General features: G+C 37.2%; 1 protein-coding gene across 3 annotated transcripts; it reads left to right on the top strand.

Moving 5' to 3' along the window:
• Positions 1-816: 816 nt before the first annotated feature.
• LOC103133707 (guanine nucleotide-binding protein G(i) subunit alpha-1-like) lies at positions 817-15,479 on the top strand. Of its 3 annotated transcripts, none has more exons than XM_007545573.1 (10): positions 819-974; positions 1,218-1,346; positions 7,867-7,909; positions 9,033-9,174; positions 10,995-11,152; positions 11,241-11,369; positions 12,392-12,521; positions 12,589-12,742; positions 14,039-14,231; positions 14,308-15,479. In XM_007545573.1, the coding sequence occupies exons 2-9, from the start codon at positions 1,229-1,231 to the stop codon at positions 14,227-14,229; spliced, it is 1,065 nt and encodes a 354-aa protein (XP_007545635.1). In that variant the 5' UTR covers positions 819-974; positions 1,218-1,228; the 3' UTR covers positions 14,230-14,231; positions 14,308-15,479. The 3 variants fall into 3 exon arrangements, with proteins under 3 accessions (XP_016523546.1, XP_007545635.1, XP_007545634.1); XM_007545572.2 differs by having other exon boundaries at positions 820-974; positions 1,213-1,346; XM_016668060.1 differs by lacking the exons at positions 14,039-14,231; positions 14,308-15,479 and adding an exon at positions 12,855-12,980 and having other exon boundaries at positions 817-974; positions 1,213-1,346; positions 12,589-12,805.
• The last annotated feature ends 3,148 nt before the right edge of the window (positions 15,480-18,627 follow it).

The following is an 18,627-nucleotide window of genomic DNA, read 5'->3' on the forward strand; positions in this document are numbered from 1 at the left end:
TTCTTCTGAAAAAAAAAAATGTTAGAAGAAAGTTGGAAAGCCCTTTGACAATACATCAACTACTCTTCCCAATTATGCCCACAATAAAATCTGAAAGAGACTGGAGAGGGTGCAGACTAAAAAAGCTCTTGTTCATAAATTGAAATCTTCAAGCTTGATTGAAATATCAAAATAGTTGCAGTCTGCAGAAAACATCCAAGGTCGGATGAAACAAAGATTGAACTATTTGACAACAATGACCACAAGAATGCATGAAGGACATGAGACAGCTGAATCAGCTGCATGGCATGGTGGAGGTAGCATCATACTGAGGGTGGGTCTGTATTACTGTCAGTGGTACTAGTGGATCCCTGAATTCCTACTCCACCCTAACGTAACAGCAAGTTTGAAACTTATCTTTGCTTTACAACCAATGATAAAAACATATCCTTTCAAAGGTTGAGCTTAGTTTATCTTTTTATGTTTTTAAGGCAAATTATGTATTTTATTGAAGTCTTTGGATTTCCTTTAGATTATGGTTAGATATAATGTTATTTATTCCCTGAATTATACATGCACATCATGAGGTAAATGAACCTCCTATTTACCAAATGTTTCTTTGGCTGTTTGTTGTACATTTACATCAAACTATGAACTGAATGTTGACTAATGTATGTCGTCCTTTAAAAAAAGAAGACACTTTGAATTAAATATATAGAGCCAAAACTGCTATATATATTTTTTTTTTTCAAATTAAAAATATAAACCTCAGAAAAAGATGAATGAATCCCCGCCTCCAACAACTTTTTTCTCTCCACCGTTCTGTGAAAGCCTGTTGCACTGCCACGCATGCGCAGTTCAGCGGTATGCCAGAAGAAGAGGAAACGAACATTTTTACAGCTCCGTCATCTATCCAACAATTTGTTCCCGTCTCGGTTCTCCGGGAATAACTGGATACATCTGACTGGTTTAACTCTGGGACGCAAATAGAAGAGGTAGTTACCCCACAGCCCCTCACTTTAAGTCTCAACTCGGGGATTTTGGCTTTAAAATCGGGGAACTGAGAACGAGGTCTGGGCGTGTTTGAATCTCGAGTGTTGTAGAGACAGGCTGCCTCCTCCTCCTCCTCTTCCTCGCCAATCTGGATGCTAGCTTCGGTAGCCTCTGCATGCTGTTCCTGCTGTAGTTATTGAAGTTGTGCTCCAGTTAGTGGTAATCTGATTTATTTTGAAGACCAGGTGAGAAGAAGATGGGGTGTACTCTGAGCACGGACGACAAGGCGGCGCAGGAGCGGAGCAAGATGATCGACAGAAACCTGCGGGACGACGGAGAAAAGGCTGCTCGGGAGGTCAAGCTGCTTCTGCTGGGTAAGAAAAAGATGGATGGACGGGGTGGACTGGGTGTGTTAACCGTAGATGGACGTTACTGTTAGCTTGTGCATGTCGAGGGGGTTTCTTATTTAATGTTCCCAAATTACACTTTTATTCGCGAATCTATCGAAACTGGAGGCGTTTCTTGTTTTTTTTTTATTTTTTTTAATTATTATTATTACGAGTGGAACTGCGGTTCTTCTGTTAGCTAAACTTTAGGTTGTCCCCATTGTGTCGTCCATCCTCAACAAATTTAAATCAACTTTCAGTCACCAATAGCGTGTTTATTCTGGCTCAGGGCGCTTTTATCCTCCAGTAAGTCCGTAAGCTAATTTAACTGTAAGATAATGAGCTGCTTTAGCGGCTCGGTGATAGCACGGATTAGTTAGCCAGCAGGACGCGTACAGGGTCGGATCTGGTGTCCAGAACCGCTTTGTGAGGGATCTGCACCGTTGTTTGATCACATTCAGTGACATACATGCTGCTCAACCTCCTTCAAACCCACAGCAGCCTCGTTGATGTCCAGATACCCTTCCAGAGTACATGCGTGGCTCCTAAAAGTGAAGGTTTGAAAGAGATAGTAGTTATCCCAGTTATACTGCTCAACCAGTCTGAATGCATTCCAGCTTCAAAATGTGGTTAGAAAAACAACGCAAATGCGTCAAAACAATCCATTTCACCAGAAAGAACAATAAATATACACCGAAGCCCGTTGAAAAATGTGGAAAAATGCTTTAATTTAAAATAAATAAATAAATCTTTGCATGATTGCCAAAAAAGTCAGTTTTCAAGCAAAGGAACATATGTAGGAAAACGGAAAGTAAGCCTTTGGAACCACTTTAAAGAACAGCTAAAGAACAATTTCAACTGTTCTTTCTTCATTATCTCATAAAATCCCAACATTTTAGGCACAACTATTTTCAAAATCATAAGTAAGATGTCCCATTGTCCTCGACGCTTCATGGACAAATTTTACCCAACGATACAGCAGATAAACACGGTGAACCAGGAGATTTTTAGACCACTAATGTGTTGAGGAAACGGCAGGAAGAGGTTAATACCTTTAAAATTTATTTCATTACTTTATGCTCTTTAAGGCCAATTGGAATTTATATAACTAAAGCCTGATTGCTGTGGAAATATTTTACACAGACTGAAATTACACATCTATAATTACACGTTTAAAAGGTGCCATAAATTGATCTATAAAACTCAAGTATGGAGAAATGAAATAAACGGGAAAAAACTCTACAATATTTGTCATGGGAAGATTTTATATTTTTAAAATTCTGAAATTATGATAACATGATTTGTGTGGGGTGGTGAAACGCTGAGTGTCGGTCTTGATGAAATGATCTCCAGAAATCCTTTTTCAGATTTAGAGCTTCTTACTTAAAGCACATTTCTGCCATTGTAGTCACACAGGACTAAAACAGTTTTCATAAAATAAATATTCAGGATATCAAACTCCTGAAACATTACATCGATTCTGAGGAACTGGTGTAATGCAACGCTCTGATGCGTCACTGCCTCAAAACACTGAAAGCAAATGCCTGCGTCATCTCCTCAATCAACTTCTTCTGATAACGTCTAAAAGCTGCATTTACATCGACCTTTGAGGACTTCATAGCGTTTTTATATCCAAGTGTAATGGACATAAAAATCTAGTGATATTTGAAATGTTCAAGAACAGATGGCTTAGAGGCATCAGGTCTTTGCCAAAAGTATTGATAGAAGTAAAAGCTGAAAAGTTAAAGTGTCAACTCTGACACGATGATGGATTAACTGTAGGACTGTGTTAAAAACGATTTCCACATTTTCCTCATTCCTCTCCAGCTGTCATTATGGTGCCTTCAGCTCTGTATGTGAATCGCAGTGTCATGTGTGGACAACCACAAATAGGCAAAATATATTATGAGCATGCAAAGCATCAATACTTGATCCATGTACGATAGTAGCCAGTAGGAGTTTATTACAACTCTCCATGTTGCACACACCAGTATTGCGATAGTGATATTCTTGCAATGTATTGCACAGATCCAACAGATGGATGTACTTTGTTAAGCCAAACTCTTGACATCTCTTGAAATAAAACTGAGATGGTAAAGTAAAATGTTAATAGCCTCAAGAAAAGCTTGCAAAATATGTGTGAAAGAAAAATCGACAAAAGACTGTTCTTGCTCTCATGTTTTATCTGAGTTTGAAGGACTAAAGTTACGCTCTATGTAACCTGTTGTATGCAAGTTTAGTTTCCTTCATAGGTAAATATTTTGATAAATTATGAAGATGCATATGATCCTTAAATCTAGTGTATTATTTAATTGTGTATATATAAATAAGTAACAGCATATTTTGCGATAGACACGTGATCAATATCAGTAGGCAAAACGTCTGATAGAATATTCAATAATTTCACTGAACTCTGATTCAGAACTGCACAGCATTATGGGGGATGTAGGCAGAGGAGAAACTTTAGCTCCTGGTGGTTGGTGGCATCAGCTAACTCACTCGCTCTTTGGTTACCTAGCAACATGTTGAGTAACTTAAACAGCAGCAGTTTAAGGTTTTTATTCTTTGTTTTTTATGTTCTTTATTCTTTAAAAGTAAAGGACACGGTCATGCTACCAGTTTGGCAGTATTTCAGATATTTTAAGCAAAAAATGAATCGATAATTATTGACAGTTATTGATAGCAGCTGATGTGAAACGTTTATATTGTGATAAGCTTTTTAGCCGTATCAGCCAATCGTATATGTTTTGAAATCTTTGTATCATTTCCAGGATTTTTTTTGGTTTTTTTTTTGTATGTGATCCTTGTAAGTAATAAATAGAGTATGTGGAAAGTAAAAATCAGTAGTTTCTAGAATGGGTACAGGACGTCCACAAAGCAGTTATGAATTGACATGTTGTTGTTACGAAATGCTCTGGTGACCAACACTTTTATGTTGTTTTGTCAAAGTTTAGCAGCTTGCAAAGAACAATAAATACTTCATACCGGTTATGAAATCTCTTATTTTTTAGGCTCACTGTGTCTGAAGGCTAAAAACATAAATGCTCATCTGGATTCTCTCAGATCAAAACTCTGTAAATTAGTGCTATTATTATTTTAAGGAATGCTGCCACACCTTTCCCCACCGCTCTGCCTCTGCATCGGTTCAATTGATGGATGGGGCACAGGTTGCATAGCAACGTTGGTGTTCTGGCTGACAGCAGTATGCATCTGTCACAACTTAAATTACACGACAGAGACAGCAAAGTGCACGTTTGAACCCTGTAATATGCTGCAGTGTTGTTTTGCATTATCGGTGGCATTTATCGTGATTAATCTCTGCTTTTCAGTTCGGGTTGGTGCCACTTTTTTCCCCGTGTTGCCTAATGCAGTACACTGTTGACCTGCTGATGGCTTATGTAAGTGTGCGTGCCTCATTTGCGATGCTGATTTGAATTTTAATGCTGGTGGTGTGTTAAAAAAAAAAAAAAAAAAAAAAAAAAAAAAAAATTCCCTCGTCAGGATTCCCACAATTACCAGCACCAGAATGAGTTTCTGTTGTGCGTTTACTATTTGTCATCTTACAAGTCGACGGGTTTCATCGCACATCTAGTTGTTCATTTATTTCAAGTCACGTACAAATTTCCCAATCTTAAGTATGTTGCAATGTCTTTGCAAAAGACAGCTCAGCCCAGAAGAGGCAGAGTTGTTGTTTTTCCTTCAAAATAAATCTGATTTTATTGCGCTGGAGCCCTGTGGCACTTTTGAGTCCTTCAACAAGCATAAAACATTAGACTCCTCTGCCTTTTCCAATAATTGGCTTCTGAAGTGTCCTTGAAATCTAACGGCAGCAGTGCGCTTCGAATTTGTGATTTCAAATTAATATTTTTTTTCTTTGGTAATAACAACTCTGTTGCATGATCGCTGTTTATCATGTGGGACAATGAATTGCAAAACACTGCAGCTCACCTGGGAGCAGAGAGTCCCTGCAGAGACGGTATAATTAAAATGTTGTGTGCTCAGCTTAAAACACTTCTGTATCTCAGAGGGACTCTGTACAAAACACTTTAATGGCAAATTCGAAAGCATACCGAAGAGCACTGATTACGTTTCCTGTTTTTAATAATATCATCCAAGCACAAAATTGTACAAGCAGTTTGGAGGAGTTTTATGGTTCAATATTGGATGCATCTGAGTCGCTGCAGTGCGATCAGATGGGAGGCTGTAACCCAGATAAATGTAAGCTGTGTGTAATCTTGTTGACAGGAGGATCGAGATGATTAATCCAATTGCTCAAAGATCGCTCTAAACTGGCCCTAAACAGCTTCCATGCTGCTCTAAGTGCTGCCAAGATTGACATTTTAAGCAGTTTGAAAATTTCCCTCATTCTGAACATCAAGCTGCTTCTCTTTATGAATTTTTATCTCAGCTGTAGGATTATTGTGCAGTAAATGAAGGTATTTTTAGGATTATCTAGTTTGTGACTTTTAGTAATTATTTTTTCCAAATGGGCAGATTTATACAGCAAAGTGACATGTTTTGTGAAGGGGAGCTCTACCACCTGAAGGTAATGGAAATGAGTGCAGCGATGCAGAGTGTTGTACAAATATGCGGGCATGATTTTACTGCAGGCTGCTGGATGCAAATTCTGGTCGCTACACACATTAAATTTGTGGGTAGATGTTCATGTTTCAGTTGAAGGGTTTTGTTTTGGTGAAGTAAGTTACTTTGTGCAGTTTGGTTTTGTGTGTTTGGAGTTCATTCTGTCACTTTCAACATTATGCTGCTCTTCACCTTCCTGATGCTGGGAAAGCGTCGTTCGCCAGATGTCACATTTTAAGTCACTCTGGTGGTGATTATTCAGTCACTCGGGTTTTTCAGGGCTTCAGGTTTGCTCTGCCTGCTGTAGAAAACGTTTCATTTGGTTTTTTTTTATTGTTTTTGCTGCAGGGTCTTTGTGTTGATTTAGAGGCTATTGCAAAGCGTAGTGGTGCTTTTGTAAGGGCATAGGATTCTCATATTCATAATAAATATTGTATTGTTACTGTATTTCTGCAAAGAATTGAATTAATGCAAAACATGAGCGCAGCTTTTAATTTAAAACATAAAGTGAACAATTATTCATGTTGCTGAAAATATGGTATAATTTAAATATGTATTTTACCTGCTTAATGTCAAAGGGTGTTTTTCATTAAACAGTCATATTCAATAAATTAGAATATGGGTTCAGATGAGGCTTGTTTGTAAGATTAAAAGCACCTATTGAAAAAACAAAAACATTTTATTGGATGCATTTATTCATTAAATTTTTTTTCGTTTTTTTTTTTTTATTATTGTCAGCTATTGAAAATATCAGTTTCATTAGCTGTAAGCCATCTTTAATTAACAATAGAATGGAAACGTCTTTTATAGTCCTACAATGGGGAAATTTCTGTACAACAGCAGCAAAGAATAAAATACTTTACAAAGTATTTTATAGAAGAGTGAAAAATACCAGGAAGTAATTCAGCTACTGTGTTTGGCTGCTTGTATCTTTGTCATCATTGCAAGGTATAAAGAATAAAATACTGTGCAGTAAAATTTCAATCGTATGCAGCTGCTGAGCTCCATAAAGCCAGAAAGAACTCCATTAAAGAGGCAGTACTATGTAAAATTTACTTTTTTATTTTTTTTAAGCTTAACATCATGTTTTAATGTTATTCCCTCATCAAAATCGTACCTGGAGCATTGCCTTGATTCTTTCATGCATGTTTGAGAAATCCTATAATCTCCATGGCAACCATTCAGCCATGGGTGGACCTAGAGTCGGCTTCAAGACGCAGCTCCTTGGAGTCCAAGAGTTTCTATCTCGCAGACTGGCCCTTTTCCTCTCGGCTCCTTCAGACTAGCCGGCATCAATTAGCAAACACTGAGCTCATTGTTCGAGCTACTTCTCAGTTCAACGCTGGTAAAAACGTTAAATGAGATGACTTCCTGTTGGTGGGGTTTTGGAAAGGGCTTCTTAAAGAGACAGAGGCCCAATTTCAAGGTGTTAAATTACAAGGTCAAATAATCTTTTAAGTCAAATTTGATGTATACAGCATTTTTATAACAACTGAAGGTAACATAGTTACTTGATTGTGCTATTCAATCAATCAAGTTTATTTATGTAGCAGATTTCAGCATCAAGGCAGTTCAAAAGTGCTTTACGTCTTAAAAACACAAACATAAGTCATACAAAAAAAACACCAGAAACAAATGTTATATTTTGATGAGTCTCATCCTCAAAATGATCAATAAGCATCAAATATCTTGGTCATTGTTCCATTTATTTAACTCAAGATTTTTAGCCTCGATTTAAAGAAACTCAGTGTTTCAGCTGTTGTGCAGTTTTCTGGAAGTTGACACTGTGCTTGGAAAATACATAATACTGTCCCTTTAGCTCTCTTACTTTATCTAGGACCTTTAATAAAAGATGTCAGTTGTTATCTTTTTTTTTTATGTCTTACCTCTGCACCAATCGTAACGTGCCTTTTGGTTTCTATTTCAGGCGCTGGAGAGTCTGGGAAAAGCACAATTGTCAAACAGATGAAGTAAGTCTGAAAATGCAAACATGCAGTTTCCAGTGTTTCAGAAACAACCAAATCGGCATGTAATAACACAATGCGAATAATCCCAGAAGTAGACAGACTTTAATGTACAACTTGTGACATGAGATCATTCAATCCCACATCATTGTTCTTCTGCAGAGCAGACGTCCATTAGTTCACTGTAAGGAACTGGATTGAGCTCCTCATTGTGACACATGCTGATCAACCTACGTCAGCGCTGGCAGTTTTTATGGAGCTGTAATTTTCTTCCTTTAAAGGGGACGTTGTGTTTTGTTTGACTGTCAGCCAAAAGTGCTTCTTGTTGTTGGCTGCTTGTTGAAAACTTGCATCTTCAGGCCTTAAGAATGACACAATTAATATTCTAATTGCAGTGGTGTCTGTCAAACATTTTTAAAGACTTGATTCAGATGCATCTTGTCAACAAAATGAAACCTTATGAAACAAACACAGCAAAATAATTAATTTGGTCATATTTATGCTCAATTATGTGCATTGTGTTCTCTGAGATTTCTACTCATGTTACAGGGAAATCAAATTAGAAAACGTTAATTATTTCAAAGTTATTACAGGATAAATGTGAAATTTAGTTTTGGATTTGAACCATAAATGTACTATCTTATAGGTGTATTGATGAATGCTGATTAATTGGTTAAATGGGCATTAGCTCAGACTAATTTGACCCTCATTGCTTACCATACTCACATTTGATGCTCTGCTGCAATCAGTTGATGTTTCAGATACAAAACACATGAGCTAACGTATTGATTAGTCTATATTTCTTGTCAAGCATAACATTTAATACTATCTGAGATTAATTAAGCTGGAAGGTACATTTTATTTTTATGTTTTTTTTTTGTTTGTTTTTTTCAAATCTAAATCAACAATTTGATAACGGTTTTAGGAGTGTTTGAAGGGGTTAACTCAGATTAACTTCATCATTTGGTTTTGCTGCCCCCAAGTGGCCAATAATGTTTCTGGTTTAAATGCCACCCTCCAGCTTAAATATTTAAAACCTCAGTTGTTTTGTTTTTAATCTTTTGTGTTTATTTAAAGTGATATAAACGCTACAGCAGGTAGTTGAAGGTTTCCTCTGCCTGTTCTTCAGGATCATCCATGAGGCCGGCTACTCGGAGGAGGAGTGTAAGCAGTACAAGGCCGTGGTCTTCAGCAACACCATCCAGTCCATGATGGCCATCATCAGAGCCATGGGACGTCTGAAGATTGAGTTTGCTGAATCAGCCAGAGCAGTGAGTCCAAGCAAAGAGTTCATTTAAATTTTTTTCCTGCGTTATCAGGATGGGGAATCTCCTCAGTTTCCTGTTCAGTCCTGATATTGATCAGATTCACACGTACACGACATCGCTTCCTCTTAGATCGGCACATCTGAGCATGTTGATCTTCCTCCAAACATTTTATGAATTCAGCGAAGTTTTAGCTCCTGAAAAGTGGAATAAGATGCTGCTGGAGGTCAGCCAGGCTGTTTGTAAAACCTCTCTAAAACACCTTTTTCCCTCCTTTTATCAACTGTCGTAATCTTTTTTCCTTTGTACACATCTCGAGTATTTGTATTTTTATTTAGCTCATGTACTAATTAACCACTTCTATTCCTCTTCTCTCTCTGTTGTTTTTTTTTTATAGAAATAAAGTGGTACAGTAATAGTAACAGGTTGTTATTTATACTCAGTCCTCTGGTGCCTTTTCTCCCGTTTTCTCATTGAGCAGCATTAGAGGAAGTGGGTTTGATTGTAAATGTCACAAACAAAGATGTTGGCCTTGGATGAGACATTTACATCTCCATTAATCAGTGATAAAAATATAAGTCATGAAACAATAACATTCAGGCTTGTTGTTTTTTTTTTAATCTAACTGGGCTTTTTCTTTCCTTGCAGAAGAAATACTTATTCATTTGCTCAGCATGACTAATCTCGTTTTGTAATCGTCACCATCTTAAAGTCTTGATGCTTTCCTTTAGTGATTTTCATGCTTTTGCAATCAGTGTTTTGCTGTTTACCTCAGAACTCTTCAGTCTATAAACTCAAACTCTATTGAGACAAGAAAAGATTTAGATGGAAACTTTTAAAGTTTTTTTTTTAATATTATGACTCGGATAAGGAGATCTGTAGAGAACTTAGTGTACGAACACTGACAGCATTTTAAAGTTTTAATTCTTTTATCTAATATTCCTTCGTGAAATATTCTCTGTAATTCTGTTTGTTGAAAAGAAATGGTTGATGTATTCCTCTATTTGCTTTTCCAAACCCAACAGAGTCTCTAAAATTAAAAAAAAAATTAATCAAGTCTGGATAAATTGTAAAAAACAAAACGGCAAATACTTGAATATGAAAAATATTTGTTTCTTATTCTATTACAAACTGATAAATAAAAGACCTTGTCTTTTATTTAGATATTTGGTTAAAACATGTTAATTGTGAAAGTGTTGCTGAAGATTGCAATGGCTTCTCTGTTCATTTCTTCAAAGCAGTTTCTCTGCTATTGCGATATTGCAAGCAAATATTGCTAAAGCAAATGTGGTTTTAACATCTTTTGAGCAGCTCTAATCTTACATGCTCTTTCTCTTTGCTTTTCCCAATGAGCTTTTTTTGTCCGCTTTTACTGAATATTTCTGAGCTGATGACGGAAGCCCTGAGCTCCAAGATCTCCACTTTATCACGAATGAGAATTTTAGTCTCAACTTGATTCTGGTTTAAATGTTCAACCATACAGAGTGTAAACTCTTCTAAGTTTCTTTCTTCACAAGCAAGGAAAATACATGGTGGATCATAAATTGTGACCCGTTCAGTGGAGAATGATCCTGAATTAATATGTTTTAAAAATGAAACAGTTGAGTGAAAACTGTCCAGATATCAAACATATCCGTTAGCTGGGAAGCTCTTACCCACACTGCAGAACCAGAAGCTCTGTTCTTACTGTGGTTCGTCTCATGATTTATTCATTTGAGAATTACTCTTCTACTAGAATAGCTTAATAAATCTATTGAGCTTTCATAACTATGTAATTCTGATTATTATTATTATTTTATTTTTTTCCTTATTTCAATAATCTTTAGGACGATGCCCGGCAGCTGTTTGCCCTTGCGAGTACAGCAGAAGAGGGCGTCATGACGCCTGAGTTGGCCGACGCCATCCAGCGGCTCTGGAAGGACGGAGGCATTCAGGAATGCTTCGGCCGTTCCCGGGAATACCAGCTCAACGACTCGGCATCATAGTGAGAGAATCCCAACTGTACTGGGACGCATTTATGACCTGGTTGATTTTCTATCAGCTAACTTTGCCCTGCCTGTAACTGTTCTTAGCTACTTGAACGATCTGGAAAGGCTATCTGCACCTTCCTACGTCCCAACGCAGCAGGATGTGCTGAGGACCAGAGTCAAAACCACCGGCATTGTGGAAACACACTTCACCTTTAAGGACCTGCACTTCAAGTAAGTAAAGGTTTAACAAGGGATTTGTTTGTTTGTTTATTTACTACCTGTTGTTTTGAGGCTAAACCTCTGCTACATTTCAACCACTGGTAGATGAAGTTGAAGGTAGTCGTCTTTTTTTGCAGCGTCGCTTTCAGTTTGTGCAACGCTTCAGAATCACATGAAGCTGCCACCAATACTTGACCATTTGGAGAAAATCTGCACTAAATTCAAACTTCACCCAGTTCTTTTTGTTTGTTTGTTTGTTTTTGTTTTTGTTTTTTTTGTTGTTGTTTTTTTTTTTCAAATTTGGGCTTACTGTGTGTCTTGGAAAAGTATGGGACTTAATTTCTTTTTTTTGTTTTTAATTTAATCTAAGTAAGTGTAGAGAAATAAAATCTATAAAAAATATTACATGCAAAATAGACATTTTTGCTAAATAAAAGGATTTTCACTCTGATTTAGAAAATTGCCCTCATTTTTCCTTTCTGGTGCATCTACATCACAATGGAGATTTTTATTCAGCTCATTTTTGATTTTACTCATGGATAAAGACATTTTTCAAGAACTTGAAAAGTGCTGCTCCAATAGGTTTTTTAGGTAACTCCACAACTGATAAAAAGTAAAAAGTGAAATAACTCTTCAGTCTCCGGCTGAATCGGAACGAACAACTAACTTTACACCTAATTGAATATTTTGCACTCAATTGTCTATAATGGTAAAATCTAAACATTTGCATTTTATTTACAAATGAGAAAATTTTGATAAAAACTAGAAGCATATTTGTATGTTGTATTATTATTCCAGTTCTGGAAAACTGTTGAAATGTTTACTTTAAAGCCCCAACGTAATAAAACATTCATGTTTACTGTGAGTGAATGGAAACTTTCTGCACACTGCTGTATGTCACAGCATGGATGGAGGCTGACCTGGTTTATCACTCTGAGGCGACGCCAGCCTGAACTTTAAATCCTCACCAATAACTGGTTCATAACTGGTTAATTCCCGCTCCAGCATTGATCCGTGCGTTTCTGTGACGTCAGGATGTTTGACGTCGGTGGACAGAGGTCCGAGAGGAAGAAGTGGATTCACTGTTTCGAGGGAGTGACCGCCATCATCTTCTGTGTGGCGCTGAGCGACTACGACCTGATGCTGGCGGAAGACGAGGAGATGGTAAGACTTCCCGGCCTGGGCGTGCTCCACCTGCCGCCGTGCGCTGAACCTCTCTCCTCCCCGGCAGAACCGAATGCATGAGAGCATGAAGCTGTTCGACTCCATCTGCAACAACAAGTGGTTCACGGAGACCTCCATCATCCTCTTCCTCAACAAGAAAGATTTGTTTGAGGACAAGATCGCCAAGAGTCCTCTGACCATCTGCTTCCCCGACTATGAAGGTGAGTCACAGCAGCAGCAGGCCTTCATGGTTCTTCAGCTCCGGTTTAACCTCTGACCCTGCATGTGGAGCTGATGAAAGGACAAAATGTACAATTTGTTTTAATAATTTTTAACTGTGTGTCCATATATCCTGACACAAGGTATGGATGAATTACTACTGAAGGAGACTCGATTAGTTTATAGTGGAATAAAGTCGTATTTATGACACTAATCTAATTTATCTAGTAAATAAATAAAAACATTTTTTCATCTAACATAGAAAAATAAGTTAAGACATCAAGAACCAAATTGCATCCAGATCAGTAATTTGTTGTTTCTTTGGTTGAATTTTAGCAAAGGACAAATATTTTTCATAAATATGCAATTTTCATGTCAATTCTCCACTTGGCTTCACTGGGTTCAGTCGTGTCCCGCACCATCTTTTTCTCATTTCTACACTCACTCAAGCTCGTAAAAAAAATTAATATGTCAATAAAGATAAAGAAAAATATTAAATGAGTAAAAAAAAAAAAAAGCACATGAAAGAGTTAATGAAATTAAGTCAAATCAAATTACACAAATGAAAACATTATTGTTCGTGTGTTGGCCAGGCCCAGTTTGTAAAGTAAAACTGGTCCTCAAACATTTTACCTGGTAAAATAAAGTAGCAGAACTACAAGTAATAAAACAAGAATTCATCACTCTTTACCTGAAAATAAAAGTTTCCTGAAAAGGAAACTTTTATTGACATTATATGGCTTCTATAATGTCACACATGAAGTTACAAACTCGTGCAGATATTAGTTTAAATAATGGCTTCATCCCTTCTTTTTTTCCCCAAAATGATCTTAAAAACATGCATCTTTAATTTCCGTTATGTTAAATCAAAACCAGAACGTTTCAGTTGTTGAACAACAGCGTCATGTGGGATTGATTTATGTGTCTGTAAAAAGTAAAACTGACTGAATATCCTGCAATAATAGCAATCCCATATTTTTGGCACCGTGCTGTGAGATTCGACAGGAGAAACGATAAATAGTTAAATAACTTAATGGGTCTTTTTAAATCAATTCCCATCAGATCTTCCAGGTTAAAGGTTAACGTCTCCTGAACATCAGCGCATCAAATTAAACAAAACAAAGCAGCTCAAATCCGAGATGTATTGAATTTCATTGGATTCAAATCTTAAAAAAAGGAAGAGGAAGTAATCAATTAAAAACAGCACTCGAGTATTGATTTATTATTTTGTTGTTCTGATAACTGAGGTGGCGTTTGGCTGCGAAGAATTGCTTCTTAACTCTGAACCGTAACTTCAGGTCCCAACACCTACGATGATGGCGCGACCTACATCCAGTTCCGGTTCGAGGACCTGAACAAGAGGAGGGACGTCAAGGAGGTCTACACCCATTTCACCTGCGCCACCGACACCAAGAACGTGCAGTTTGTGTTCGACGCCGTCACAGACGTCATCATCAAGACCAACCTGAAGGACTGCGGCCTTTTCTAAAGGTACCGCCACCGGCTTGTTCGTGACCCGGTCACCGCTGCTCTTCCTCTCTAATCAGACGCTTTTCTTTCTATTCAGGCAGAGAGTCGGCCTACCAAGTGACTTAGTTCAACCCGGAGTCAGCGTGCTGGACGGGCCCTGACGAGAATGTCACTTTTAACCTCTTATTAACTTATGTTCATCTCTAAAAGTTTGAAAGATGGTGTGTAGAGAAAATCTTTTCTGTAAAATATTTGTACAACAGTCTATGGCCATGGATTTTTAGAAGTTTTAAATTGTGTTTTACTTATTTTTATTTTTTTTATATAAAGAAGGGGAGTCATTTGCCAGTTTGGGGGTCCAAAAATGAACTTTGTTGTTTTGTTGTTTTGTTTTTTTTTCCCCTGTTACCTTAGTTACAGCGTGTGCTCTTATTTTAAAGTCAGTGTAGCTTTGGTTATTTAACTCTTTACTCAGTCACCTGAATTACTCTCTGGGCATTTTCAGCCTCAGTTTTTGCATAATTTCATCTCTCCATATTAAAAAACTCTGCAGACCAGTTCACTCTGATGCTGACAAACTGTGAGAGTGTGTGTGTGTGTGTGTGTGTGTGTGTGTGTGTGCGTGTGCGCGCGCGCGCTGAGTGATGGCTTTGTTTGGATTGAAGCTAGATGCCCGTTTGAGTGACTGTCTGTGTGAGTGAATGTGTGCACAATATAAACAAAGGGACTTTTATTCCTCTACTTGTCATCCTCTTTCAAAGTTGTATTTTTCTAAGCGACCAAAAAAAAAAAGAAGCTACTCTCATTCATTAGTCCAAGTTGTGGATGTGCTCCTGCAAACATTCTCGGAGAATCGTGAGGGAAAGAGGACGGCAGAGGTGGCCTTGTAGCAGATTTGGGAACCGGTGCAGGTCTGTGTTCAGTGTAAAGACAAACCTGAACGGGTTCATGATTGGAACATGTGATGGTTTCAAGTTGCATATCTTCCCCCCCTTTGTTTCCATTGGATATATGGACATTAGCAGACTAATCTCCATGATTTTGCGAATAAAAGAGCTGTTCTGGTGAAACCAGGACAACTTGTGCAACAGATGAGTACGTGTTCATCCTTTTCTTCTTTTTGTTTTTTCCTTCCGGGGAAAACAGTGAAATTGTGTCAATATATGTAGAAGCGGCTGAAGCGTTTTACAATATTCTGTCAATGATCCTCAGATTTTTTTATGACGCCGTATTGTAGGTAGAAAAATCTTGTAAATTTCCACAAAAAAATAAAACATTTCCAGAGAAAACATGGACATTTCTGAGTTTGAATTTGCTAGAAAAAAAACTTTCAAAAGTCAAAATTTTCAAATTGTGGAACAAATTTCCAAGACTTATTGACGCCATTATTATTTTATAGAGGTAAGCTCATCTTCTAAAGAGTTTTCAGCTGAGCTTTTGTTTCCTCTCAAATGAGGATTTTTGTTTTGTTAGTTTTTAGTAAGAGCAGCAAAAAAAGCAAAGCAATAAAACAGATTTAAATTGCTAATTATAACTTATGCAAAGTGGTTTGACGTAATTCCTGTGGAATCGAGGAGCCGCTCATCTCTGGCTTCTTGAGAAAAGTATAAAGGATGATCTGAACTGGATTTTACTAACCGAGGTTTCTGTAAAACTAATCCTGGAGAATCTCGTAACTTCGAATTGCTGTTTTATAAAAGAAGGTTGTTATAAAAAGAAACTATACGATCTGTTCAAACTCTGTAGAGTGAAACCGTCGCCTTCTTTGCATCATTAAAAGTATTCAAATAACTGATCTTTACTGACTGCAGTGAGATTCCCATAATGGGTTTGGTTTTTGTCAATCATTGTCTTGAAATAAAAATTAAATTAACCATCTTCATAGTCTGTGCAGCTGAGAAGTTCTGGGTTTCTTCTCCACAGCAAGTGACCTTATCCTCATTTTTCTGACATTACACTGAAGGAAGTTTCTGTTTCACCATGTGATAAAATCTGTCACAACTGTCTCATGATTTACTTCTCCCTGCTGCAGCAGACTGACTTTAACTGTGTCGTCAACAAACTTCCGGAAATGCCTGTCAGTGTGGCGACACTTCCAGCCATTAGTAAATGCATGAACAGAGGTGGAGACAGAGCGGCCTTTTAGAGAGTTAATGGACGACTGACAGGGGCCTGTATGTAAGACAATCCTTCACATACTAAGATTAGACATTAGCGTTTAGCATGAAATATGTGGCTGAACTGCATTAAAAACTGAGAAATAATCCGTGATTAAAAGCCTGGATTTTCAAGTCATGTTTGTTAAAAATTGAAATTCAGTTCCTTGAAAACTTTATTTGATAGAGCAACACAAAGTGGTGCATAATTGTGACCTGGAAGCAAATATGGTTCTCAAAATAATTAAAGTTAAACAGTTTGTTTATGGTCATTGACCTACAGGCAGGCAAACTTTCATTTGAGTCCCAAGTATTTTGCAATGTTTAACCAGCTTTTTTCCAGGGATGCCTGAAAATAACAGCATCTATTTCCCTATGAACTCTGTCCTCACTAAAAAAAAACATCCTCATAGTGTAATGCTGTCAGCATGTTTCGCTTTGGCAGTGGTGTGTTCACTGTGCAGTGTCACTTTTCCACCACATTTGAGTGAAAACATTCAACATTGGCCTTATCTGACCAGATAATCTTCTTCATTGTGCTGCTCTGTTCCCTACATGGATTGTGACAAAAAGCAGGGATCTCCTACAAATTACCCTCTTTTACCATAAAGTCCACTTTTGTGAAATACACATCCAGCACTTGAGTTAACTGAAGAATAAGAAAAAACGGGGCAATTGCATGCTTCACTTTTTAGTTTTCATATTTGCAAAAAAAACTGTGTGTATTGCTTTCTTTTCTCTTCAGTTTGTCACAGCCTTGCATTGAGTTCATTTGAGTTCATGTCATTTTAGTCCATTTTCCGAGTGTTCACGCAGGGAAGTGGTGAATGTTGACCTCTAGTGGAAAGTTTACGTAACTGCATGCAAAGATCAAGACTGACGACGACTTAATGTTCATAAAGATGACAGATAAGGGAGATTGAATCATCAGTTTGGTAAATAATCACACACATTGCTTCTAATAAAGCTCGTCATGTGAAATATATAGAAAATGGTGAAAATAAGATGTCCTTGTTTTAATAAGAAATTGAATCTCTCAATAAAGACAGATGGTTCCATCCCTCATGAACTGATTGAAAAGAACTTGGAATTGCAGAGCAGCCGTCTTAAAACAGGCTTTGTTGGTTATATATATTTTTAAAGACACTGAAATGATGGCAGCTAATTTCATCTTTCAGACAACTGCCCAAGCATAATGATCAGGAGGAGAGGATGCTATTTTTGGTGAGGCATTGTGTGATTAAAAAGCTAATTGCAGAGTCATTTAGTTAATCCCCAAAGCCCTTCCAGTGAGATCAAATGGTGTGAATCTGAAGCCTCTTTAAAATGAAGGTGTGAGTTTGAGGAAAGAGCGATAAAGAGAGGATAATGGTGAAATTAGTGATTGTGATCCAAAAAGTGTGTCATTTCAGGCAGCTTTCTTCAAAACAGAAGAAAGCTGGACCTAATCTCTGAAGGGGCTTTTTGACCTCGAGAAATTAATGCATTTTAAGAGCGACTTATTCTAAGGATCCTCTGAGGACGGCTTTGTGTGTCTTTACTCGCAAGACACATAATATATTAAATATATGTAGTAAGAACAGTATGCAGTAAAAACATTAGCAAGAATCATGAATAATGCAGATTTAAAGTGTTACTAAATCTCAGGTTTAACTCCAGGAAACCAAATTTAGTCCTACTTTTTGTGCGACAGACTTGGTAATTGGAAATTTAAAATGGTTCATGTTTTGGTGCGGAGTACCAAAACATGAACTCACACATGCACAGAGAGAACATGCAGAAGCATCCAAGGTCTGGATTCAAACCCAGGACCTTTTTGCTGCAGAGCAACAGTAAAACCAACCATGCAAGGATAAAAGTGAAGTAAAATAGAAATAGAAAAAGCAAAATCGTACATTGTAAATTAATTTTAATAACTATAGTTGAAATGAAAAAAACATAAAATTAGAGAAAATAAACAGCTCTAATCATTAACTAAGTCAGGCTGAAGAGATGCAGCTCTGGAAAAAATTGAGAGACCACTTAAAATGATCAGTTTCTCTGATTTTACTTTTTATCTTTATATGTTTGAGTAAAATGAACATGGTTCTTTTATTCTATGAACTACAGACAACATGCCTCTGAAAATCCCAGAAAAAATTAGTATTTATCTGCAGAAAATGAGAAATGGCCAAAATAAGGAAAAAGATGCAGTGCTTTCAGACCTCAAATAATGCAAAGAAAACAAGTTCACGTTCATTTAGAAACAACTAAACTAATGT

Source organism: Poecilia formosa, unplaced genomic scaffold (assembly GCF_000485575.1).
Source record: "Poecilia formosa unplaced genomic scaffold, Poecilia_formosa-5.1.2 Scaffold13, whole genome shotgun sequence".
Lineage (NCBI taxonomy): Eukaryota > Metazoa > Chordata > Actinopteri > Cyprinodontiformes > Poeciliidae > Poecilia > Poecilia formosa.